This window comes from Phyllostomus hastatus, unplaced genomic scaffold, assembly GCF_019186645.2.
Source record: "Phyllostomus hastatus isolate PE091 unplaced genomic scaffold, TTU_PhHast_1.1 phas_contig_34, whole genome shotgun sequence".
Taxonomy (NCBI): Eukaryota; Metazoa; Chordata; class Mammalia; order Chiroptera; family Phyllostomidae; genus Phyllostomus; species Phyllostomus hastatus.
The window spans coordinates 44,407,793-44,433,176 of NW_025333857.1; the positions used below are offsets into that span (position 1 = coordinate 44,407,793).

Genomic DNA, 25,384 nt, shown 5'->3' on the forward strand with positions numbered 1-25,384 from the left:
GCAGGAGGCTCTTCCCTGTCAATCAGAGGGTGTTTAGTCATCTTTTCTGAGGGGAAAGAGAAAGCTAATTTCCAGGGGCGGGGGAGCGGGGGGGTGGAGTTGCTGGGAGAAAGGACACTAGAAACCAATATTTTCCAGGGCTTCGAAGAGCAAAGCAGTTACCAAATGATGTTCATTTAAAAGATATTCACAGTGTCTGCTCTATGCCCAGAATTGTTCCAGGCACCAGAGAGACCACAGCAAACAAAGGAGGCAAGACTCAGCCAATAAATAAGAAAAAGGAAAGATAGGAGGAATTAGGGGTTGGCGAGCAGTGTGGCCTATGAGCCCAAGCCGACCCACCACCTGTTTTTGTAAATAAAGTTGTATGAGAACGCAGCCGCACCCCTTTACTGACTGCAGTCTATGGCTGGCGTCCGCCCACTTGGGAATCCCAGCAGCGACCACCAGGCCCCTTACAGAAAGGCTTGCCGTCCCTGGTGTAAGTGCAGGGGATTCAAATAGGGGGTGGGGGTGGCGGCTGCTTTGCACTGCCGGGTCAGGGAATCCCTTTCTGATGGCGACATTTATGCCAGCACTGGAAGGACCAGGAAGAGAAGGCCGCGGGAAAGGGTTGGTGGAAGGCCCAGGGAATATCAAGCGCAAAGGGCCTCGGGCAGTCAAGAGCTCGGCGTGTCCCAGGAAACACACCCTGGCGGCGGCGGCGGGGAGGGTTGAAGGGCTGTCTGGAGAGCTGAGCGAGCACTGAGGTCTGGGCGGAGGATGACTCTGGGGACCTTCTGGTCGGAGAGGCACGGCAGGCTTTACAGACCTGGAGAAAGAGATCGGGGCTTGGTTCGGGTATATTAAGTAGGTGGGACCAAGATCTGACTTAGACTTTAGGAATTTACCTCTCACTGCGGGGATGGAGAGACCAGACAGAAGGTGCCCATGGGGGCCATCAGATGTTCCACCTCCCCCTTTACAATACCCCTAACGACCACCCACCCGGAAGGCCGCTTCTAGTTCGGAATTCTGATGCCCCCGCAGCCCTGCGCGCAAGAGGCCCGCAGCCGCAGACACTCCACGCCTAGTGCCTGCCTGCCAGCCACACCTGCCAGCCCAGGGAGTGCAACCGGGGACGCAAACAACACATTTCAAGTCTTGAGCCACAATGGAGCAAGTTGGATAGTCTCACCTCTCCACTGTCCTGAGGGTGTTACTGCAGTAAGGGCCTAACCAGACCGGGCTTTCCGGCCAGCCCAGGCACGCAGAGGTTTTGCGGCTCCTGTTAAACATAGACCATGGATGGAAGTTCCAAAGACATCCGTAGTCCATCATCTTCAGAGTCTCTCCGCATCAAAACCTTAACCTGCACTGGAGGGCAAGCACTCTCTGGTTGATGGAAGCTGCCTCGCTGGGGAGACTGGTCAGGACCCGCCCCTGCTGCACCATCTAGTGATGAAAAGTGGTAATGCGGCGCCCGCCGCGTGGGCAGAGATTTCAGAAACTTCTGTTGGCCCTGCACACCTTTATCAAATTCGGTTGTGTTCAGATTCTCCAGGACTTTAGTGTGCACGAGGAAGGATCGTCCTGCAGAATGAGGTTAGATTTCCTTAGAAAGGAGGCAACTCGAGAAAAAGATTTCTTGAGGACAGTCATTATTTGGGAAACAGCATGTGAGCTTTTAACTGAGTCTGAGAAGAGCACAGCACCCCCAGATGGAGACTCACTCTTCCGGATCATTAAAGCCCCCTTACCCCACCCGCATCCCCACAGCTCCCCAGGACTTTGGAGATGTTAACTCAGGCCAGCAACCCAAGTCATCTGCTTAGGAAAAGAGGTGCTAAAATGAGATGTGCCCTTTGTGAAAGTCCAGCGCAGGGAAGCATATCTCATGCTATGTGCCTTTTTGTAGCGATGACTCATAAGTCCTACTTTGCGTTGAAATACCCCCAGGGTAACGCTGCACTAACTGGGGAGCGTCTTCCAAGTGGGGCGGGCTGGAGATGGCCCTCCTTGGACAGTCGTCAGTACCTGTGACTCACTGTGGCACGCCCCGCTTCGAGATTTTGCCCTCAGGTTGAAAATCTTTGTCCCCCTGCTTCTGAGAAGCCCACCCCCAGCCCTGAGCAGCAGCCCATGGTAGAAAGAAGACCTGGCGGAGAGTCCCGTCTTTGCCTTGGGGAAGCGCCGTGGCCTCTCTGAGCCCCAGTTTTCTCCTCTGGAAGGGAGCACGACCACATTGACCATAAAGGTTTCCTTGAGGTTTAAATAAGGAGTGTACGTGACAGCGGGTAAGCTGGAAGATGTCACACATGTGGATGTTACTGCCGCAGACCGGAAATTCATCAGTCTCCGCTCCTCCAGGTGCTAAAGAAAAAGTAATTCCATGGCCATTGTTAAGGACAGAAAGGCAGACTGCGTTCAGGGAGCACTGCAGTGGGAGTTGGTGGCAGAGGAGAGGGATCGGCTGAGCTCTGACTCCAACCAGGACAAGCCAAGAGGCAGGGTGGAGGTCTGTGGACAGAAAGTTGCTAAGAGGAAGCAGACTAGGAGGCTTCTTGCTAGACCGACTGCTTTGGATTCTCCTGTTGAGATGGTCCGCCAGGTGCGGCTACAACAGGAGGCAGAGGGAGACTCGAGAGAAAACAAAGTTTCTTATACTCATGAGTTCCAGAGATGGGGTCAAAAGGAGGGTCACAGGGCACAGGCTCCACCAAGTGGGAGAGAGGACCTGTGGCAAGGACCTTGTCAGGGCGGGGCGCACAAAAAAAGGCACGGGCGATGTCACTGGTGTGTTTGAATGTCACTGGGTCCCAGTTGGGGGGTAGGAAGGGGAACTTGTGGGGACCTCCTTACAGGGATGCTGAGGCGGCAGGAAAAGAGGAGGTTTTAAAGACTCCACGGGATTCTTGCTGAGGACAGTCCAGGGTGATCAGATAGCAAAGCTGGGGGTGATGGAACTAAGTGGTAATGGAAAAATATATAATAGAGATTAAATGTAAAAAAAATTTAAAATGTAGGGGTGAGCATTTTCATCAGATATCAGCAGGGAAGGAGGGATTCTCACTACACTAATCCAACAGAATTCTTGCTGAAATTGGACTGACCGGGCCAAGGACACAGCCCAAGGTCAAGACCTTGAGGACTCAGAGGGCTCCTAGAATTAGGACAAATAGAGAGTCTTGGGCATCAGCTGCCAGTTCCCTCTTGCCTCCTCCGTGTCTGTGGCTGGCCCAGGAAACAGGCAAACAGACAGTCAACTGCTTCCGAACAGCACTGCCGTGGAAGCGTGGAGGTCAAAGGAGTGAGAGCTCTGTCGCAGGCAGCACTAAGCAAGGCAGACAGGACTTCTCCCAGCTGCACAGGAGCAAGCCAGCCCTGGTTCAGAGAGGCTTCTGGAAGCACGTCAGGGCAGCACTGTCTGATGGGTACCACGGTTCAGGTCTCATCAGAGTGGAAGGGCCCAGGAAACTGATGCGGAAGAACACGCCCTCACTCCTTCCCACGGAACAGGTGTGCTGGCCGAAGTGTCAAGATCAACAGGGCAGGGAATGGACCACAAAGAACCTCCAGCTCATTCATCGCACAGCGAGCCCAGGACCCAGAGCCTGCGCTGAGGCCCGAGCAGGTGTTCTGCCTTGGCCCCGTCTCGGGAGTAGCAGGCCCTGACTTCACACGGAGCATCTGTGTGCGTTCCGAAGCTGCGTGTCACGAAGCAGTCTGCTCAGGGAGCTGCTCAGGAGAGGAGGTGACGCTCACGGGACACTGACTGCAGTTCAAGTTGCTCCCTTGCTGTGAAGGTATGAGCAGGGCCGGCTGCTTTGAAGGGAAGGTGAAGGGCTGCTTTTGCAGGTTAAATCAGAAAGAGGAAAGGTAGATTTGCCTCAGGGGCGGCGTGGGCTGATCTGCAACAATAGACAGCATCAAGGAGATAGGTGTCCAGCACCCCATTTCTTCCAGCCTGCTGGGCACCACCCCGATAAGTTACTGTCTCAGAACAGAATCTTTTCAGTTTCTGTGCTGACATGCATTCAAGGAAGTTGCTGGCAAAATACCCCAGCTGGCCTCTGCAGCGCTTTGCCTTTGAGGTTAGGAGAAGAAATCAGTAAGAACAACCTCCTGTTCCATGTCACTGTCCAGGCCGTGGCTTCCAGCCGCCACCAATCCCACACTGTGTGACATACCTTTAGTGATGCTTCTCTACCCTCCTGAAAGGAAATGCGCAGATAACAACGTACCTACTCAGGTAATTTTAAAAGATCCATAGAATGCCCTCACTATAATGGAACAAAGACATGGAAGAAAAATATTTACAGTGGAATATAGTGTTTCAGCATGTAAATGCCGGGTCGCAGGGCACGCGGGGGCGGGGTGAAATCAGCAGGTACCCTGACCCATCCACAGAACCACTGAACCCGACACCCACAGACGCCCATGGACATCACAGGGCTGGGATGGTAACTCTGACACGGCAGCGGCTGCCACAGGATGTTCGGAGAGATCAGAATTATATATCGTATATATAATTATACATAATATTTATGCAATCATATAATTCATACTATATATCATATGTGATATACAATATATAAAAATTATATATAATGAAAATTACATATGTGTATGATTTATAAAACAGTTGCATTTTTGAAGAACTCAGTATGTATTAAATGATGTTCTCCCCCCCACTGCCCCCCAAAAATCTTCTGGGTCATATGTAAAATGATGCAGTTAAGCCCTAAGCTCAGATCTTATGAACAGGTGTATTTCCTATATAAATGCTCAGCAGACACTTAGAATCCCTACTCCCAGGACATTCTGTGTGCAGGTCTGGGCACCTCAGACCACCACCACCAGCATTCCCCAACAGCGAAAACTGAGAATGTCCCTGCAGATGTCTTAAATGTCCACTAGGGGGCAGTGTTGCCTCGTTGAGAAAGTGGGGTCACAATTTACCAACAGAAAGTAGGGGTAGGAACTTTGGACCCTTCAGGGGAGTTGGGAGTTCTCACTGGAGCTTGCCTGGTCATTAGTGGGAAAAGTAACAGTGGCTCAGCAGTAAATCAGTGCCTCTCAGGATTTCAAACTGGAAGCAGCGGTCTGGCCAGGTCTGAGGTCACACCGAGACAGAAGGGAAGGCGCCTACCTCTGAAACGTTCTTGCATGGGTCACCCCTGAGTCAAGTCATTTATGCCGCACCTCTCTGTTGAACATCCTTCCCAAGCCAGGCGCTGGGGTTACCGTCTCCTGTCAGGCTGGCTCCTGGTCTGCAGGGAGAGAGTTTGATGCAGTCGCCCTACCGTCTGTCAGGGTCCTGATGGAGAAACGAGGTTATGTGGGCCTGGAGCTGCCGGGGAGGGAAAGGGTGGGAGACAGCACAGCGAGACAGGGCTCGTGGGACACGTGGAACTTACCAGGCTGGAGCAGAGGGGGCCGCCTGGGGTGGGGGAGGAGGAGTCCACCGCAGGCTGCATGTCGCAGCCCCCGCAGGTGCTTGCCACAGAGCCAGAAGCCAGGCTGGGGTGGTGGGCATGAGGCTGGCGCCTGCGACCGGATGAAGCCGTGTGGCATGACTGCCGTCCCACCACGTAGACCTTGAGGTGCATTCTCTGGGGCACAGAGGACCCCGCCGCGCCGTCCCATCAGAAGCTGTAGTCTTCCATTAGATGTCAGTGTTCACATGTCTGTATCTCTCTGGTCCCACGGATCGGGACAGGCCCAGGCATCCCCAGACCTGTGCTTAACGCACAGGAGGCCCTCCATAAATGTTTATTGATGAATGAATGAATGAATGAATGTGTGAATTAGCCAGTGTTGGGGAGACTCTTGCTTCTCCCTGTAGAGTTGAGAAAGAAAAAAGTGGAAAGGTTACCAGGTCTCGGGGCTCCCTCACCATGGTTTAGCTTTCTACCTCGTGAAGCCCTTCTTCTCTGCATCTCATACCTTACCGTCACCAGGTCAGACCGGAACCAGACCCCTCCACCCGCAGAGGAGCAGCGGCCCCTGGCCTCTCTCTCAGGGCCGACCCTGTTTCACAGGAAGGCCCCGCCCACTCATTGTGCATCAAACTGCAAGTCCTCAGCATCAGAGCAGATTATTGGGCACGGTGGCTGCACAGAGAGGGCGGTGGGAAGTGACCGCTAACGGGTACAGAGTCTTTCTCTGGCCGAGGAAAAATGCTCTGGAGTAGATAGCAGTGGTGGTCGCCAACCCTGTAAATGTGCTGACAGCCTCTGAACGGCACAGATTAAAAAGTGACGAATGGTACGTCATGTGCATTTAGTTGTTTTTTTTTAACTTTTTAAAAAGACTCTTAACCAGGTAAAGTCTTTAATAAATTAGATGTGGGGAATATAATGTAAAATGTGATGACTGTGGTTAATACTGCTGCACGGTACATTTGAAAGTTCTTGAGAGAGTGTTATGTGCATTTTACATGAATTTGTTTTAACGTGTGATGAGAACAGAACAAACTGGGTACAGATCAGCCCTGTCTGATGTGACTCAGTGGAGTGAGCGTGGGACTATGAATAAAGGGTTGCTGGTTCGATTCCCAGTCAGGGCACATGCCTGGGTTGCCGGCCAGGTCCCCAGTAGGGGGCACATGAGAAGAAACCACACATTGATGTTTCTCTCCCTCTCTTTCTTCTTCCCTTCCCCTCTCTCTAAAAAAATAAAACAAAATCTTCAAAATGGGTAAAAATCGCAGACCAGGAAGGATGGATTTAGCCCAGGAGTCAGAACCCTGAAAATCAGGGACTAACAGGCCCTCTTTCATCTGTGTTCAGGACACACATCGAGGACTCTTCATCCAGCAGCTGCGGCCCACACAGAACCTGCAGCCGAGAGTCAAACTGAAGCTGTTTGGCCACTCGGGCTCCGGGAAGACCACCCTGGTGGAATCTCTCAAGTGCGGGCTGCTGAGGAGCTTCTTCCGCCGCCGCCGGCCCAGGCTCTCCTCCACCAACTCCACCAGGTTTCCGCCTTCACCCTTGGCTTCCAAGCCAGCAGGTAGGCACCTCCAACCCAGCCCCTGCCTCTACAGTAGCTTTTTGCCCTCCCTTGGGTCATGGTCTAAATGACCAGGGACTGGTGGCTTTGTTATGGTCACTTGATCCCAGGCGGACTAGATCCCACCGCCTGAGTGGCTTTCAGGGGGGTCTAGCCCTCCTATTGCCCAGAATAGTAAGGAAAGGGGCTCACTGAAGTCACGGCCACAGACACAACAGTTCACAGTCACAGATGTGCAAATAGCAGAATTGTGTTGAGCTCCACTCAGGGCCTCTGCTCCCGAAGACGCAGAGAGCTTAGACGAACACGGTCCCGGGCTGCACAGATCGAATCTTGGCCCCAGGGTGGGTGCTCACCCCATGCCTTCTTCCTGGAAGGCTGCAGGAACACCTAGACATTTGAGGACATAGAGCAACAAAGTTGGTTTTACATGGGATCACCATTCAGGTCTGCTCAGTGGTTTTGAAAGGCTCCTTAACGGTTTTCACAGTTGGTCCCTCTGCTCACATGGGCCCTTGCTGGGAAGCAGGCTTTGCCGTCTTCCTCTGCCTTCCTCAGACACGATTACTGGTGGCTTCACACCCACATCCTCAGGGTTATCCGCCCTTCCCCGGGGAGAAACACCACAGTGAGCACGAGGAAAGTGTGCAACGCGGGTGTTACTTCTCCTGAACCCCACTGTAGAGCGAGGGACTGAAGTTTTGCTAAGTAAGAATAGAGACCTTCAGAGAGTTTCCTAAGTAGTGTCAGTTTTGAGGCCATGTGCCTCAAATTCCTCTTCCATACATTGTATCACAAAGGTCGTACCTGTTCCCCAGGCTGAAAACAAATGTTTCACAGTTGGTGGCCCTGTGTCCTTCTTCTCTGCACGAGGAAGGAGGTCCGGGGAGCACTCGTGTGGGCAGACAGGTGGCTGAGATGTATGTGCCCCTTCCAACCTGCCGTCTCTGAGTGCAGCAGAAACCTGGAGAGAAAAAAATAACCAAAATGCATTTTTAACTAGACTGACTATGAAGTTGCTAACTCGTATTGCTGATGCTTACCCAGCACTAACTGTGTGTCAGGAACTGGGCAAAATGAGGACATGTGAAGTCTCATTTCATCCACGAGGCGGGATGATGGGGTGTTTTACAGAAGCCATGAGGGGTCAGGTAGGCTGCCGGGGGTCACACAGCCGGCAGCTCATGGAGTGTCTGGCTCCTGGGCCCGGGCTAGCTCGTGACACAACCTCTGAGTAAGGGCGTTTGTGTGCCCACCTTTTCCACTGGCATCATAATCTTGCCAGTGTTCCTAGTCCAAGGTCAGCCTCTGGCACTTACAGTGTCACCCTACAGGGAGCCAGCTCTCTTTTGCAGTGGGTTAAGGTCACTGTGGTCCGAACCCCTGTTTGAGGGCGGGGAGGGTGGAGACCTTGTGTGTGTGTGTAAAACAGAGAGACAAAAAACAGAGATCTGTGTGAATCCATGGTCTGGGATTTTTAATAAGTCCTCCTTGCGTGTGAAGTGGGTGGCCCAGGCCCCACGAGCTCAACTGAACCAGCCACGCAGCACGTGGTATGTGGCTTCCCCTCGAGGAACAGATTTCCTCGGCTGCTCAGCCCTACACTCAGAAGTAATGTCCCCATTCATCTTCCTTGTGGTCAAGTTTCCACATCTGGAAGAATCTGGAAGTAGATTCTTGATAAAACTCAACTCAGGATGATTATCAGTAAGTCGCAACACGTGCAGCAGTGCCCTTCAGCTGGTGCTTGGAGAGACGTGGTCCAGGGGCTCAGTGAGGGAAGGTTCTCTCCACTGAACGGGCCGTCCCTGCTGCCCTCAGCACAGACACAGCGGCCTCGTGGGGAGGCTGCTCCTCTCGTTCTCTCGGCTCCCTCGGTTCAGGGCTGCCTTCTTGGCCCGAACCCTCCATAGTCTATGTCAAGGTCCCTCCTCAGCCAGGGCCGCCAGGCTTCTTCAAAAGGGCTGCTAGGAGGTAAACACTGCTCTTTCTTACAGCCCACGGGCCTTAGTTCTTTAGAATCTCTCTGGGGTCCCGTCATCATAGAGGATGCTGGGTTCTGACCAGCATGGGGAAAATCTCCCAAATGTGTTCCCTTCTCCCGGGAGCTGACGTCCCTGCTCTCTCAGGAGGCACAGCGCTGCTGTCTGTGGTCCTGAGACTGAGAGAAAGTTCACACCAGGGGGCTGCAACACTCAAAGTGACAAATGCTGGAAACACAGGAGACAAGGCGAAGGGGACATCCAACGACCGATCGCTGAGCTGGCAGAGTTGCTGCTTCTTGGGGAGACGACAACAAAACCTGGGGAGGAGCCAGACAGTGGGGCAGGCACGTGGGGGATGAACGTAGTGTGCGCCAACCTCTGCTCCGGGTGCCGCACACCTCGTCTCATTGCAGTCTCTTAATTTTGCACACTTGTGTCATAAACCCACTTCAAAGAAAAGGAACTCGAGGCTTACAGACACGAGGTGTTTCTGCCTGAGGCAGAGGCTGACACCCAGCCACCTGACAAGATGTAGTATGGGCGAGGGGAAAGAGAAAAATGCAATTAGCTGCCAACATTGAAAAAGGTGAAGAGGTTAAGGGGGAAAAAAAAGAAAAGAAAACTCTGCCCTGGCTGGTGTGGATCAGTGGATTGAGTGCCAGCCTACAAACTGAAGAGCTGCCAGTTCAATTCCCAGTCAGGGTGCATGCCTGGGTTGCGGGCCAGGTCCCCACTTGGGGGCGTACAAGAGGCAACCATTTAATGTATCTCTCACACATTGATGTTCCTCTTTCTCCCTCCCTTCTCTCTCTAAAAATAAATAAATAAAATTTAAAAAATAAATAAATGAAATCTTTTCGAAAAAAAGAAGAAAACTCACAGGTACAGACGATAGTATGGTGATTGCCAGAGAGACAGGGAGCAGGGGAGGTAGAAGAGAGTAAAGGGGGATAAATGGTGTTGGGAGGAGACTTGACTGGGGGTGGGGAACACAATACAATATACAGATGGTATATTATAGAACTGTACACCCGAAAGCTATATAATTTTATTAATGCTGTCACAATAAATTCAATAAAAATTAAAATAAATTTTAAATAAATTTTTAAAAAGAAAAAAACAAAATTTTTCATCTAAAAAGCAAAATACTTTGCTTCTCGTGGGAGAGTGGAAGCTTTGGCCACACTGGGTCACATTCCCACCCGGTGCCGTCAGTGGGCGGGAGGGCGGCTGCCCCATACAGAGGGGCACATCCCCTGCATTCGGCCCCATCTCCACCCAGCCCCCTAACTCCAAGAGTCCCACAGGTCAGGAGAGAGGGCTCAGACACAGACTCCCCCACCCCATGCCTGAAATTCTGCCTTTTATAGTAATGATATCTCAGGAATGCATTGGCGTGTGTGACCCCTGGGCCAAGGTCACCCATAGTCACAGTCAGAGGTGTAATTCAGCCCCAGATCTGTCTGGCCAAAGCCAGGTGGCCTCCTGGAGGGCCTAGGCAAGAGAGATGCATACAGAAGAGATGCATAACCCGTGGAGGCCTGCGTTGCTTGGTACCAGGTGGTTGGTCTGCCCCAAGGAGGAGGGTGTGGGGGGGAGGTCAAGTTTCTATCCAAAAGTCTCTGGAAGACCCAAAACTCATCTTTAGTTAGAACTAGACCTGCCTGAGGCCTGGAAATAGCCAGGAGCCCTGCCTGCAGGCCCTGTAGCAGGCCCCCTGCAGCTCCGTAAGGGACAGGCACAGCCTGCGCTGAGGGAGCCGCCAGCAGGGGGCAGCAGCACCCAGGGCCTGGCCGCCACCAGCTGTACTCCGGCAGCTCACCAGTCACTTCCTGGCCCTCACAAAACAGAATTTACGATGTCCTTGGAAAAGCAGAGTGTGGCACAAATATGACATGAGGGCCACGTGGGGGACCGGGTTGGGGGAGGGGGGAGGCCATACTGGGTGGCTGTGGCCTCTAGGGAAGGAGGTCTGTTTTCAGAAACAGCAGCATCATCACCTCGGCACTGCTATTGGTGCCTGGGGGCCATGCTCTGCCCTCTCCCAGACCAGCGCTCTGGACACCCACGACCTCGCTAGAATGGTCAGGCCTTTTTCCTTTCCTGGGAGAGGTGCCCACATTATTGTCTCTCAGATAGCCAGAAGCTTGTCTGACGTAGGAAAATTGGCCCTTTGTGTTACGGTCGCTGGAAAACTCTGGAGGCCCAAGGCTGAGCCACCAGAAGGCAGCCTTTCTCTCCTCTCAGCCTCTCCAGTGCCTCCCATTGGCTGATCTGCGCCAGCAGCAAATGGCAAGCAAGCCTGGGAGATGCCGTCCCTGGGGTCAGCCTCTCGGACACGGGAGGGGGCGCCAACCAAAAGAATCAGGCCAACACGCCCAAGAATCGTACACAACCGCGCCTGAAGCAAGAGTGGCGTGGCGACAGGGAGTGTCCCAGGAAAGCGTCACACGGGGGCAAAGGCTGGGAGGGAGACAAGCGTGCACGCTGCCCTGTGCAGGTCTCACGGGCTTCCTGTCTGCCCGCAGTCTCCGTGAGCATCAACAACCTGTACCCGGGCTGCGAGAACGTGAGCGTGAGGAGCCGCAGCATGATGTTCGAGCCGGGCCTCACCAAGGGGATGCTGGAGGTGTTCGTGGCCCCGTCCCACCATGCTCATTGCTCCACCGACGACCAGTCCACGAAGGCCATCGATATCCAGAACGCCTATTTGAATGGTACGTCCCGCCCACCGCAAAGGGGAGGGACTTCAAGCATCCCCTTGCCAGGGCTTTAGGTGATTCCACATAGGGAGTCTGTCCCCATGGGCAGCATCCCAGCCCCACAACCAACGAAGAGCCAGTGCAGTGACACTGGCAGTGTCCCAGGGCGGAAACAGGACTGGTTAATGCACCTAGCAAAGCACCAGGCACATAGTAGGTGCTTAATAAATTACTGTTGAGTAAATTAATATGTTTTTTAAAGTATAGCTAAACATCCACTTGGATGGGAAATCTCATAAAATAAAATCTCTCTAGCAAGCTGATATACCCAATATAGAAAAATTATTTTTAAATACATCTACATCATGGCTAATGCATTGATACTGACATAGGCAATTTTTTTTCATAAGCAAAATTTCAAGTGTATTCTTTGCTCTCAGACATTTCCAAGGAGGTGAAGTTTTAAATGTTGCCAGGGAGGGTTTACTTCCTCCCGTAACCACTGCATCTTCCCTGCAGTGACCCCGGGGCTCCAGGCCCCCATCCGGGCCCAAGTCCCTGGAACAGCAAGCCCCTGCCTTGTGGACACCCCATTTAGAAAAAGATAAAGCAATTTCTCCAAGACTCAGTTCCCTCAGCTGTGAGGATTTTATGAGCTGATATTTTTAAAGGGCCTGCTACACTGGCTGGCGCAGGGAGGCAGGTGGGGGCAGCTTGATGAAGGCGACTCCGTGTGCGTGACCTAAAGTGGAGGTTCTTAATCCACTGAGCCACCCCAGCCAGGCCTTAATGTGGAGGTCCTTAAACCCCTCCTAGCACCGAATCCCCTGGAGGGCTCATGAAAACAGACTGCCCACCTCTCCCCTAGAGCTTCTGGTTCAGCAGGACTGGGGGCTCCCAGGTGAGGCTGCTGCTGGTCCAAGAACCCCACTCTGAGAACCATACGCCCCAGTGGAGCAGAATTAAAGGTCGTGCACTTTTTGCTCTCTTAAAAGTCAAATGTTCTTCGAGCAAGCTGACCCTGCAGCGTAAAGAAAGGAGAAGCGTGTCCTCGGCACCCACCATCCCTGCCCCTCTTCCTCCACAGGCCTCCTGCCCATCCCAAGTCTGGCACCCAGAGCTCCCAGAGCTCCCTGTCCTCAGGGGGCCTCTTTCTGTGTTTCAGAACTTTTCACACGAAGGACTTAGCTGCCAGACATTGAGGGTCGTGAGCCCCAGGAGTGCCTGTGCTCTAGGAGGAGGCTCTAGAACAGCCCTGGGGATCTTCCAGAATGACCCAGGCATACATCACAAAGATATTACAAAAGTAGCTCCGTACTTAGGTACATGCAGAGACAAACAGACACTCTGGATGACACCATCCGGGCTGGTAACCTCTAAAGTGCTAAGGAAAACTGTGACTAAAATTTGAGGGTGGTGTTTCACAACAGTAAGCCTCATTTTTCTCTGTAGGAGTTGGCGATTTCAGTGTGTGGGAGTTCTCTGGAAATCCTGTGTACTTCTGCTCTTATGACTATTTTGCTGCAAACGATCCCACATCAATCCATGTCATCGTTTTTAGTCTAGAAGAGCCCTATGAGATCCAGCTGAATCAAGTGGTTTTCTGGCTCAGTTTCCTGAAGTCTCTTGTGCCAGTTGAAGAACCCATAGGTAAGCTGAGACGCCCCTGGGTGAGTGAGCACCCTTCCCGCTGGCCTCCCCCTCCCCCGCTGGGCTGGGTTCCTATAGCTTGTGGCCGACAGCCGTGGGCACCTGCATTCCTCCCTCCTACTGGACGATTTCCGCTCTGGGAGTTCCCTGAGGCTCAGCTGTTCATTTTGTTCTGCAGGGAGTCATTTTATGACCACATATTTCTGCCACAAAGACCCAAATCTGGGCTATTACTCCTTAAGGGCCAGTTCTCTCTTTCTTCCTGTACTTTAGAGCTGTGGTCACTTTTGTTGGGTGCAAGGTGGAATACCTCCTTTGATAGCTACTGTGCCTTTCCCTCTTGGGTACATATTCATAAGCAGAATGAGCTCTCCTGCATTCTGTAGTTCCATCAAAATGCAAGAAAGAAGACCATATTGACTGAATGCATTATCTTGACTTTATCCTAGAGGAGAAAATAGCATTGTTCTTTTCCTATAACAAAAGCAGCAGCTTTCTCTGGTGAAATACAAAACTCAGCAGTCAATTTTTTCTTTGAAAAGCATATACATAATTAAATAAATTGAGCCTAATTCCCCATAGAGTGCCATCACTTTATTTCTTTTTCTCTGTCTCTCTCTTTTTTTATGGTTTCGTCTTAAACACTCCCAGAAGTGGGAGGTTGTCTGTGTGGATTGCAGGAGTTTCCCTTCTGAGTCATTTCTGTGGCATTTCTGCATTCAGAGGGCTTTCTTTGGGCTTGGAAAGGGCGACCCTCTGGTCAGAGGTCAGATCCCCCCACACCCCGCAAGCAGGGGCCATTCGGAGATAGACTTGAGAAGCTTCCTTGTGTTCTGTGGTCGGTTCTGGTCCATTCCTGAACAGCTTTTCTCAGGACCCAGAAAACAGGCCCATTCTGTTCATGGCAGGGCCTGGGGCCCCGGGGGTCACAGGGCACAGCAGGCGCTGGGCCTCGAGCCTCCAGGCAGGTTGCCCATCCACCTGGAGGGTCCCCGGGGCCTGTGGTCAGCTCAGCCCCACTCACCTGGGGAGGAAAGGTGACCGGGAAGGAGGACCCGCTGCCGACCAGTTCTCTCTCTGCCCCCAGCCTTCGGCGGCAAGCTGAAGAACCCACTCCGAGTTGTCCTGGTGGCCACGCACGCCGACATCATGAACGTGCCCCGCCCGGCCGGCGGCGAGTTCGGATATGACAAAGACACAACCCTGTTGAAAGAGCTCAGAAACAGGTGAGGGTCTTTGCAAGGCCGCCGGCAGTAACACGGCCCGAGTCCTGTGAGCTCCTGAAAGGACTCAGAGAAAGTAAAGGCCTCTTTTCTGTGGTTGCCTTTTTGTTGTATTTTTCATTTTTATCAAAGCAATGAATGCACATAATAACCAATCAAACAATAGTAAATAGCACGGGATAAAAAGAACAGTCTTCTAGCTTTTCTTATCACCTCCTGGTCCCGCTGCCTAGAGATAACTTCTTGTAGTTGTTTTGTGTATTTTTTTTTCAGTTTATTGAGGTATAATTGAAAATACAATTGTAAGATATCTAAAGTATACACTGTGGTGATCTGATGTATGTTCACAATGTGAGAGGATTCGCCCCATCTAGTCAATTAAAACATCCATCATTCATATTTCTCTCTCTCTCTCGGATACGAAGCTCTACTCTCAGCAAATTCTAACTGTAAAAGACAGTGTTAGCAACCGTGGTCACCGTGGTCACCTTAGATGCATGGTTCTTGCAGTCCTTTCAGCTTTCAGTGTTTTGGAGGATTATCGCGGTGCCACTGATCGACATTTCTCACGATACGGCGTCATGAGATTCGCTGCGAGGGTCCCGACCGACTCTCTGGAGTGGGATGGAGCGGAGTGCGGTGGAGGATATCGCAGTCTGTTCCCCGTCAGGCAGCGCGATAAAACTTGTGTTTCACTGACAGATACGGATGTGCACACAGCCGCCCTGCAAAAAAATACATACAGCGTGGGGCAAACGTAGACTTACCGTTGTTCATATGGTATCATTCTCCAATAATACCATAATTAGCAAATAATGCTATGAGGATGAAACCTGTTTTGCATCCTCACAACCGTAAGCCTCGTCTGCCCCGCCCCGTATTCCTACGCGGCGTCTGCCAGCAGAAAGTTTAAACCTGCAGCTCGGCGTCCTGTGCCAGCAGCTTTGGTTCTCCTCCACGGAAGATGGCAACCCGTTACCTTCCTGAAGTGAAAAATACGGCTTCTGCTCCTGTCTTTAGACCTAAGTTGTAACTTCCATACTCATCCCTCTACTCCTACTCTGTCAACTGCAGCAGCATCTCTTAACTTGTAAGGTGACCACATCAGGCCTCACCTCACCTGCTTCAGGGCAGCCGACAACTTCCCACCTGTGTCCCTGCCGTTGTATGAGCCCCGAGGTGCTTGTCTGCGTGACTGGAAGCACGTGGGTGTCTCCAGCCTCTGCCCCAGTGTCACATCACAGAGCCCAGCAGGCTGCAGGGAGGGGACCTCTGCAAGGTCGCCAGAACTTCCTGGCCCTTCCCAGCCTTCCCGGCCCTGCCGTGGAAACGCCCCTGACGAGGCTGCCGCTCTTCCCTTAGGTTTGGGAACGATCTGCACATTTCGAACAAGCTGTTTGTTCTGGATGCGGGGGCTTCTGGGTCTAAGGACATGAAAGTACTTCGAAATCACCTGCAGGAAATACGGAGCCAGATTGTTTCGGTGAGTATACCTGGGAAGGGCAGGAACCCTACCTGTGCCCAGCCCCTCCGGGACCCCTCGAGGAGGGTATCTTTGTCCTGCCCTCTGGTTTGGTTCAGTTTTCTGGGGACGCAGTGCAAGTCAGCTGCATGGACATGGACAGAGAAAGGAGATGGCTATGAGGTTAAGGGGTTGGGATGGACGAAGTAGACCACCAGAGAGTGTAGGAAGTTGTGACAGTTTTAGTGGTTTGTTTAAAGGTAAAATTGCTTTTGACAGATTACAAAAGCAATTCAAGAGTGACTTGTGAAGGACCGTATGGTTTCACCTATATGTGGGATATGAAAAGAAAGCAACAAACAATCAAACAAAACGAAGAGACAGAGTCATAGACACAACAGGAGTGGTTACCAGAGGCGACGGGAGCTGGGGGAGGAGGAGGAGGGTAAACAGGGTCGAACCTGTGGCAACGGGGAAGACTCGACTTTGGGGGCTGAGCACATGATGCAATACGCAGATGATACAGAATTGAATGCTTGAAGCTTATGTAATGTTATTAACCATAGTCACCCCAATGAACGTAATACATTTTTAAAAAATACAGTGATACGGCCCTGGCTGGTGTGGCTCAGTGGGTTGAGCACTGGCCTGGAAACCAAAAGGTCACCAGTTCAATTCCCAGTCAGGGCACATGCCTGGGTTTCAGGCTGATTCCTCAGGTGAGGAGCATGTGAGAGGTAGCCGATAGATGTTTCTCTCACTGTCTTCCTCCCTCCTGTCCCCTCTCTCTAAAAAATAAAATTTTGATTTAAAAAAAAAGATGATACAAAAAAGTGACGTGAAATAATTAGAAAATGCAGAAGAGTCTAAAAAAGTCACCACCATTTATTGAAAGGCATAAAGTAGTGGATGGACAAAATGGAATGAGACTGTTCTTGGATGGCACAATCTTAGTAAACATCTCACTTTCCCAAATTATATACATTGTTACAGCTCCAGGTAGCATCTGAAAGGGATTGAGAGGGCTGTGTTTTTAATCTTAAATTTCAAAAAGGAGCTATCACAACTGGATATAAGCCTAGAAAGAAATAAGGTTAACTCCTAATCACTGCATATCCCAAAAATAAATTCTAGGCAGATTAAAGCTTTTAAGTGTAAAGTAAAGCACTATCTTTAATGGAAATGTAAGAGAATAGAATTTAAAATAATTTGGGACTGCTTTGGTAATCCTTTCAAATGAAGATAGAAAACCCCAGAAGTTGTCAAAGAAAATATACCTATTTGACAACATAAAAGCTAAGTGTTTCTTTTCTGGCACACAAATTCTATAAACAAAATCACAAGGTGAGATAGACCGGGGAATTATATTCTCGATGGGTTTGACACATCCAAGGTTAGTATCTATCATATTCACAAAGTTCTCTGGAATTGGCGTGAAAAGGGCAAACGTGCCCCTGGAGAGCTTCTGCTGCCGGTACCGGGAGCCTGTGCCTCTCCCACGCTGGCCAGACTGCCGCCTCCTGCAGTGAGAGCTCACTGCCTCCCTGACCGGACCTGCCGCTTTCCCAATGCCAGGCTCCCCCTTCAGGCATGCTTCCGCAATTTTCCGGGTCCCTCTCTTCACGTGAAGCCCGCACAAAGCCCGGCCCTGTCTTTGTGCTGGGGCCCCACCGAGGCCCATTCAGCAGGCGGGGAGTAGTCTGGCGGCGTCTCAGAGAAGCCTGGTCCCAGAAGCCATTGGGTAATGACAGGGAACAGCGGGCTGTGAAGGGTTCCCTGTGCCTCCCCACCAGGTGGGATCAGGGCCCATGCGCACCAGACTACAGGACGTCCGTGACCTGGGGTGTGACATGATGCCTGCTTCACACACACACCCTCAGCTCCTGAGGCCGGGCAGTTGGGACTGCCTTTATCCCTGGGAATTTTGCTCTTGTTTTTTGTTGTTTTTTGTTTTGTGTTGTTTTGGGGGGTTGTTTTTTGTTGTTGTCTTTTGTCTTTTGAGTGGGATTTTGCTGACCTAAAAGCTATGATCCACGAGTGGACTGCCGAATGAATGATGCAGTGCAGTGTGGTTTTTAATTAGAAAGGTGTGGTTGAGTCGAAGAGTCTGTAGCATAGACTAATTTACTTAACTGAGTTAAAAGATTAACTCACTTTAAGCCAATTACCAAGAATTTGTCCAAAAGGAAATAGTATTTCAACAACAGTCCCCTTGAACATCCAGCCTCCCCCGGAGTCCCCACAGCTGTAAATTGACCTGTCCCTCCCTGCACGTCCTAGGTCTGCCCTCCGATGACTCACCTGTGCGAGAAAATCATCTCCACGCTGCCTTCCTGGAGGAAGCTCAACGGGCCCAACCAGCTGATGTCGCTACAGCAGTTTGTGTATGATGTGCAGGACCAGCTGAACCCCCTGGCCAGCGAGGAGGACCTCAGGTGCATAGCCCAGCAGCTCCACAGTGCAGGCGAGGTAAGTCCTCCCCCCGACCCACGAGCCCCAGCAGGAGTCCTGGGGCATCCCATGAGGCTGGCCCTCACAGACAAGTTTGAGAGCTTTCCCTCTTCAGCGTTTTGGAATAGTGTGAGAAGGATGGGTATTCATTCTTCTTTGAATGCTAGGTAGAATTTACCTGTGAAACCTTCTAATCTTGGAATTTTATTCATTGGGAGGTTTTTTTTTTTTGATTACTGATTGAATCAGGAAGACACAGAAAATCTGAACAGACTGACTACTAGAAACAAAATTCAGTTTTGGAAGATTGTGTTTCTAGAAATATATCCATTTCTTTTAGGTTGTCAGATTTGTTGGTGTATAATTGCTCATACTGTTCTCTTAACAATCCTTTTTACTTCTGTTGTGGGAGTTGTCTCTTCCCTTTTCTTTCTGGTTTTATTAATTTGGGCTCTTTGTCTTGTTTTTGCTCTTTCTCTTGTTTTTCTTAATGAATCTGGCTAACAGTTTATCTATTCTGTTTATCTCTTCACAGAACCAGCTCTTAGTTTCACTGATCTTTTCTATTGTCTTGTTTTTGTTTTTGCTTTTGTCGGGGGGGTGTCTCTACTTCATTTGCTTCTGTTCTGATCTTTATTATTTCCTTCCTTCTATCCACTTTGGGCTTTTTTTGTTTGTTTCTAGTTTCTTTAGGTGTAAGTTCAGATTGTTTACTTGAGACTTCTCTTGTTTCTGGAGGTAGGCTTTTATTACTATGAATTTCCCTCTTAGAACTACTTTTGCTGTGTCCCAGATTTTAGATTATTGTTTCCATTTTCATTTGGTTCAATATATTTTTTATTTCCTCCTTGGTTTCTTCTTTAACCCATTGATTATTTAGTAACCTGTTGTTTTGCCTCCACGTATTTGTATTTTACTCTAGTTTTCTTCTTGTAATCAATTTTTAGTTTTATATGGTTGTGATCAGAGAATATGTTTGATGTGATTTCAGTCCTAAATTTACCAGGACTTGTTTCTTGGCCCAACATGTGATCTGCCTGGAAAATGTTCCGTGTGCACTTGAAAAGAATATGTATTCTGCTGATTTGGGCTAACCCATATTATCTAATGTGTCATTTAAGGCCACTCTTTCTTTGTTGATTTCTTTCTGGGTGACCTCTGCATTGAGATAAGTGGGTTGTTACAGTTCCCCTACTAGTATTGTCACGCTGTTGATCTCTCCCTTTAAGTCTGTTAAGATTTGTTTTATGTATTTGGATTCTCCTATGTTCGGTGCCTAGATGGTCACAGATGTTACCATTCTCTTGTTGGATTGATCCCGTTATTATTATGTAATGCCCATCTTCATCTCTTGTCCCAGTCTTTGTTTCAAAGCCCATTTTGTTCGATATAAGTATTGCTACCCCAGCTTTTTTTTTTCATTTCCCTTTGCATGAAATATCTCTTTCCACCCATTCATTTTCATTCTTTGTGCATCTTTTGATCTGAAGTCAGTCTCCTGTAGGCAGAATATGCACAAGTCTTGTTTTTTATCTATTCAGCCACCCTATATTTTTTGATTAGAGCATTTAGTGCATTTACATTTAAGGTAATTATGGATAGGTATGTATTTATTGCTATTTTATTAATTGTTTTCTGGTTGTTTTTGTAGTTCTCTGTTTCTTCTCCTCTTGTTTTCTTTTCTTTTTTTCAACTTTATTTATTTTATTTTTTTAGAGAAAGGGGAAGGAAGGGAGAAAGAGAGGGAGATAAACATTGATGTGTGAGAGAAACACTGATCAGTTGCCTCCCGCACGCCCCCAGCCAGGGACCAACCGCAACACAGGCATGTGCCCCACCGGCATCGAACCACAACCCACTGCGCCACACCAGCCAGGGTGCTCTCTTTTAAGCTGATGGGCATTGAAGTTTGAACACATTATAAAAGCATTACATTTGTTACTCACCCACCCCAGTTATGTCTTTCACATATTTTACATCTTATGTGTGTATGTTCCTTAATTTGTTACTATGGTTACACATGCTCCTTCTACTTTTGTCTTTTGCCCTTTATACCGGCTTTAGAATTAGTTGACTCACTACGTTTACTAGATAGTTGCCTTAATCAGTGAGATTTTCCTTTTCCTTCCCTGGAATTTCTTATTTTTAGTGTTGGCCTTTTTCCCCCTTTTAAATTTCTTGTAATGCTGGTCTAGTGGCAATGAGCTCCTCTAACTTTTGCGTGTCTGGGAAACTCTCTCCTTCAGTTCTGAGGGATAACCTTGCTGGGTGAAGTTCTCTTCACTGTAGGCTTTCCCTTGTATCATGTTGAGTGTATCATGCCAGTCCCTTCTAGCCTGCAGAGTTGCTGATAAAAAATCAGCTGATAGTCTTATGGAAGATCCCTCGTACGTTACTAACAGCTTTTAAGATTCTCTCCTTATCTTCAACTTTCAGTATTTTTAATTTTCATGTGACTTGGTGTGGGCCTATTAGCATTCATCTTGTTTGGGACTCTCTGTGTTTCCTGGAGTTGGATGTCTGTTTCCTTCACCAGGTTGGTGAAGTTTTCAGCCATTATTTCTCTTTTATTTTTATTTATTTTATTTTATTTTTTTTGCAGGGGGGAGGGTGGATTTTTTCTTTTTATTAACCAGCCATTATTTCTTTTTTTTTCAAGATTTTATTTATTTCTTTATTTTTCGAGAGAGGGGAAGGAGAGAAAAAGAGAGGGAGAGAAACCTCAATGTGGGGTTGCCACTCAGGTGCCCCCTACTGGGGACCTGGCCCACAACCCAGGCATGTGCCCTGAGTGGGAATCGAACAAGCGACCCTTTGATTTGCAGGCCGGCGCTCAGTCTACTGAGACACACCAGCCAGGGCACCAACTTTTGCTTTTTGAAGAAACAAATATGACTGGTAAAGCCACGGTCCTCTCTGACCATCACCTCTGGTCTCATTCCTCGCTCCCCCATGCTAGGGCTAATCACTGTCGTGGTGGCATGTCTTTCCAGAATTTTCATATGTATGTATAGTATGTATATTCTGTATACTGTTAAAAATTTACAGCATAGTATAATATTCTAAATCTTTTTTTGAAAATTGCAAGCCTTCAGAAGAGTTGAGAGAATAGTACAACAAATCCTCATATACTCTGCACTTAAATTAACCAGTTGTCTACATTTTGCTACATTTGCTTTTTATCCCTCTCTCTTCTGTTTATTTTCTTACTTACTTTGCAAACATCATGACATTTCACCCCTAAATAATTTAGCCTGTATCGCCCAAAGAGAGGACATTTTCCCACATAACCTCACTATAATTAACTATCACACTCTGGACACATAGTATTGATACAATACTATTACTGCATATATAGTCCTTATTCAGATGTTTGCCACTTATGCCAATAATCTTTATATAGCTCTTTTTACTTACCTGTGTATTTTTTGGGATAGAATCCAGTCAAAAATCATTCATTCTGTTCGGCTAGCTGCCATTTCTCACCTTTTTTTTGTTTTCTTTTATTTTTTCATGCACTGACCTTTCCCCACCCCCACCCCTCTTAATTTACTCCAGTAGAACCTCACAGGGTCTTTTTGTTTTTTGTTTTTTGGGGGTATTTTTACCTGCTTCTGCATTTTTTGACCTGCTTCTTCTGAGCTGGGGAGGGGTTGTTGTTTTTTTAATTGTTTGTTTTGATTGACTTTGGAGAGAGGGGGAGAGAACCACCCATTAGCTGTCCCACCCACCCAGGCCCTCACTGGCTGACCCCTGCACTGCGCCCCGACTGGGGAATGAACCTGAATCCTAGCCTATCAGAATGACACTCCCACCCACTGAATAACTGGCCAGGGCTATGCTGACCATGTTTAAACGTCTGTGGTCTTTCCAAAATTTCTCTCATGACCTTCTCAAGCTGGTGTTTCGGCATGGTTGTTGATGGTTGAGACCCATCCACAGGAGTGCTCAGAGTTGCTCCTCACTGCGTCTGCTCAGACTCTGTCACCGCACGGGCCCTTCTGTACTCTGAGTGGCTTGTGCCTCTGTTCACTTAGGTTTCTGTGTGTGACCTCTCATTGTCCCCTCTGGCAGATCAACATCATGCAGAGTGAAACAGTCCAGGACGTGCTGCTCCTGGACCCCCGCTGGCTCTGCACTGGCGTCCTTGGGAAGCTGCTGTCCGTGGAGACCCCACGGGCCCTGCACCATTACCGGGGCCGCTACACCGTGGAGGACATCCAGCGCCTGGTGCCCGACAGTGATGTGGAAGAGCTGCTGCAGATTCTGGATGCCATGGACATCTGCGCCCGGGACCTGAGCAATGGGACCATGGTGGACATCCCCGCCCTGATCAAGACAGACAATCTCCACCGCTCCTGGACGGATGAGGAGGACGAGGTGATGGTGTACGGCGGTGTTCGCATTGTGCCCGTGGAACACCTCACCCCCTTCCCATGTGGCATCTTTCACAAGGTCCAGGTGAACCTGTGCCGGTGGATCCACCAACAGAGCACTGAGGGAGACGCAGACATTCGCCTGTGGGTGAGCGGCTGCAAGATAGCCAACCGCGGGGCCGAGCTGCTGGTGCTGCTGGTCAACCACGGCCAGGGCATCGAGGTCCAGGTCCGTGGGCTGGAGACGGAAAAGATCAAGTGCTGCCTCCTGCTAGACTCAGTGTGCAGCACCATCGAGAATGTCATGGCCACCACACTGCCAGGACTGTTGACTGTGAAGCACTACCTGAGCCCCCAGCAGCTGAGGGAGCACCATGAGCCCATCATGATCTACCAGCCACGTGACTTCTTCCGGGCGCAGACCCTGAAGGAGACCTCACTGACTAACACCATGGGTGGGTACAAGGAAAGCTTCAGCAGCATCATGTGCTTCGGGTGTCACGACATCTACTCACAGGCCAGCCTAGGCATGGATATCCATGCATCAGATCTGAACCTCCTGACCCGGAGGAAACTTAGTCGGCTGCTGGACCCGCCCGATCCTATGGGGAAGGACTGGTGCCTTCTCGCCATGAACTTGGGCCTCCCTGACCTTGTGGCAAAGTACAACACCAATAATGGGACTCCCAAGGAGTTCCTCCCCAGCCCAGTCCATGCCCTGCTTCGGGAATGGACCTCCTACCCCGATAGCACAGTTGGCATCCTTATGTCCAAACTGCGGGAGCTGGGGCGCCGGGATGCGGCGGACTTTCTACTGAAGGCGTCCTCTGTGTTCAAAATCAACCTCGATGGCAATGGCCAGGAGGCCTATGCCTCAAGCTGCAACAGTGGCACATCTTATAATTCCATTAGCTCGGTCGTGTCCAGGTGAGGGCAGCTTTGGCTTGGGCAGGGTGTCTTCAGACTACAGAAGCAAGGGGGATGTAGCCCCCATATTTCCCACCAGAGATTCCGGGTGCGTCCCTTCCTGTGCCCACGTACTGGAGGACACGCCCCTCCCTCCCACTGCGCCTGTTTCTCTGCTACTCCCTCCCTCCCTCTCACACATTCCATCGTGAGTGAATGGTCTTCCTAGCTTAAGAGCTGACCATCTCTCTTCCTTTGGCCATTTGAAAAGCTAGCGTCCCTCCTCTCCGTGTTCTGGACTCCGCCTTTCAGCCTCTAGTACCTTGCTTCTTACTGATAATTTTATTGGAACTCCTTACTTTTCAGTGAAAATTTTTTAACTATTAGATCAATTGCCCTTTAAATAAAAAGCGCACACTTATCCAAAATGTGCATTTCTTAAAGTCTTTTCTTTGGTTATATATCATGTCCTCAGCTTATCTTTTTTATATTTATAGGAAAACCCCTCATGTATGGACTCCCACTGTATGATTTATAAATAGACAATATGTGAGTGCCTTTTGCAGACGAGGGTGTGTTTGAGATCATCCAAGTCAGCCAGGAGCTGTCACGAAGGAAACGCTCCCTCTCTGTCCCTTGCTGTATGCTGATCATCGCCAGAGGTGCTTCACCCTGAGGTGTGTCCCCCCGACCGGCAATTTTGTGTTTTATTTGGCAAGGAAAGGGGAGAAAGGAATCCTCCTCTAGAGCGATTTCATGGCCAGTGTTGTTGCTGCGACGAGACACGTGTTCGTTAGCCTTTGTTTAAACGTCAGTGTGAACGAACGTCCGTCCACCGGGAGACGACAGACCGTCACGCTTCCTCAGTCCCTCCATCTCAGGTAGAAGACCGACACAGCCGCAGGGCTCTGAAGACCCGTGTGCGAGTTCAAAGCCCGTGACTCATGAGCCGTGGCAGTCCGTTGTCATTCGTGCATAGCAGATGGTGTCCCACGTTGAGATCCTGTTTGATCACTTCCTGTACTTGAAGTCTAAACAAGAAAATAAAGGAAGCAAGTTTTCTTGCAGTGATTTTAAATTGTGACAGAGTTTTACACTCAAATGAGGGAACATGTCCTAATTCTTCTGTCCTGAGAAGCATGTAATTTTAATATTATATCATATGTATATATATATATGCAGTATGTATATACATATATATTAATACAAGTATTTTTACTTAATCTATAAAATGTAGTTAAAAAGTCATTTGTTTTTCTTTTCTTTTGTTGTTTTTTTTTCCTTTTTTAAAAAAATAAACTATATTGCTTGTTGCATTAGTTTCTTGGTCTTTAATTCAAAAGGAATTCTTCATTTTTGTTTTTTGTGTTTTTTGCTTTGTCTTTCCTCACCACACTACGCATGGTGGGGCAGACCACTCTGACGGTGGGGAATCCAGAAACTCCCTGAACCTAAACTCCCGGGTATGAAACACCACCCGGTTTATTTGGGTGCTTAAATATAACTCAAATTGGGAATGGTTTGGGGAAGAAAAAGGAGCCCAGATGATTTTCACATTTATTCTCACTTGAACAAAAAGCAGTTCCTTCATTTTCCCCTGGGTGAACCAAAGAGACAAATGGAATCCTTTAGT

The 25,384-nt window shown here is 49.4% G+C and overlaps 1 protein-coding gene across 5 annotated transcripts in view; it reads left to right on the forward strand.

The window, feature by feature from the left end:
- DAPK1 (death associated protein kinase 1) overlaps positions 1-25,001 on the forward strand; it is a 178,410-nt gene extending 153,409 nt beyond the window's left edge. For 4 of the 5 annotated variants that reach the window (XM_045840294.1, XM_045840293.1, XM_045840295.1 and 1 more), the window contains exons 20-27: positions 6,774-6,996; positions 11,510-11,698; positions 13,136-13,333; positions 14,421-14,559; positions 15,919-16,039; positions 18,299-18,487; positions 22,544-23,772; positions 24,249-25,001. In XM_045840294.1, the coding sequence (XP_045696250.1) occupies positions 6,774-6,996; positions 11,510-11,698; positions 13,136-13,333; positions 14,421-14,559; positions 15,919-16,039; positions 18,299-18,487; positions 22,544-23,772; positions 24,249-24,282 (2,322 nt within the window). In that variant the 3' untranslated portion in view covers positions 24,283-25,001. Of the gene's footprint in view, positions 1-6,773; positions 6,997-11,509; positions 11,699-13,135; positions 13,334-14,420; positions 14,560-15,918; positions 16,040-18,298; positions 18,488-22,543 lie in introns of all 5 variants that reach the window. The other variant, XM_045840297.1, reaches the window with a different exon arrangement.
- Positions 25,002-25,384: the final 383 nt, after the last annotated feature.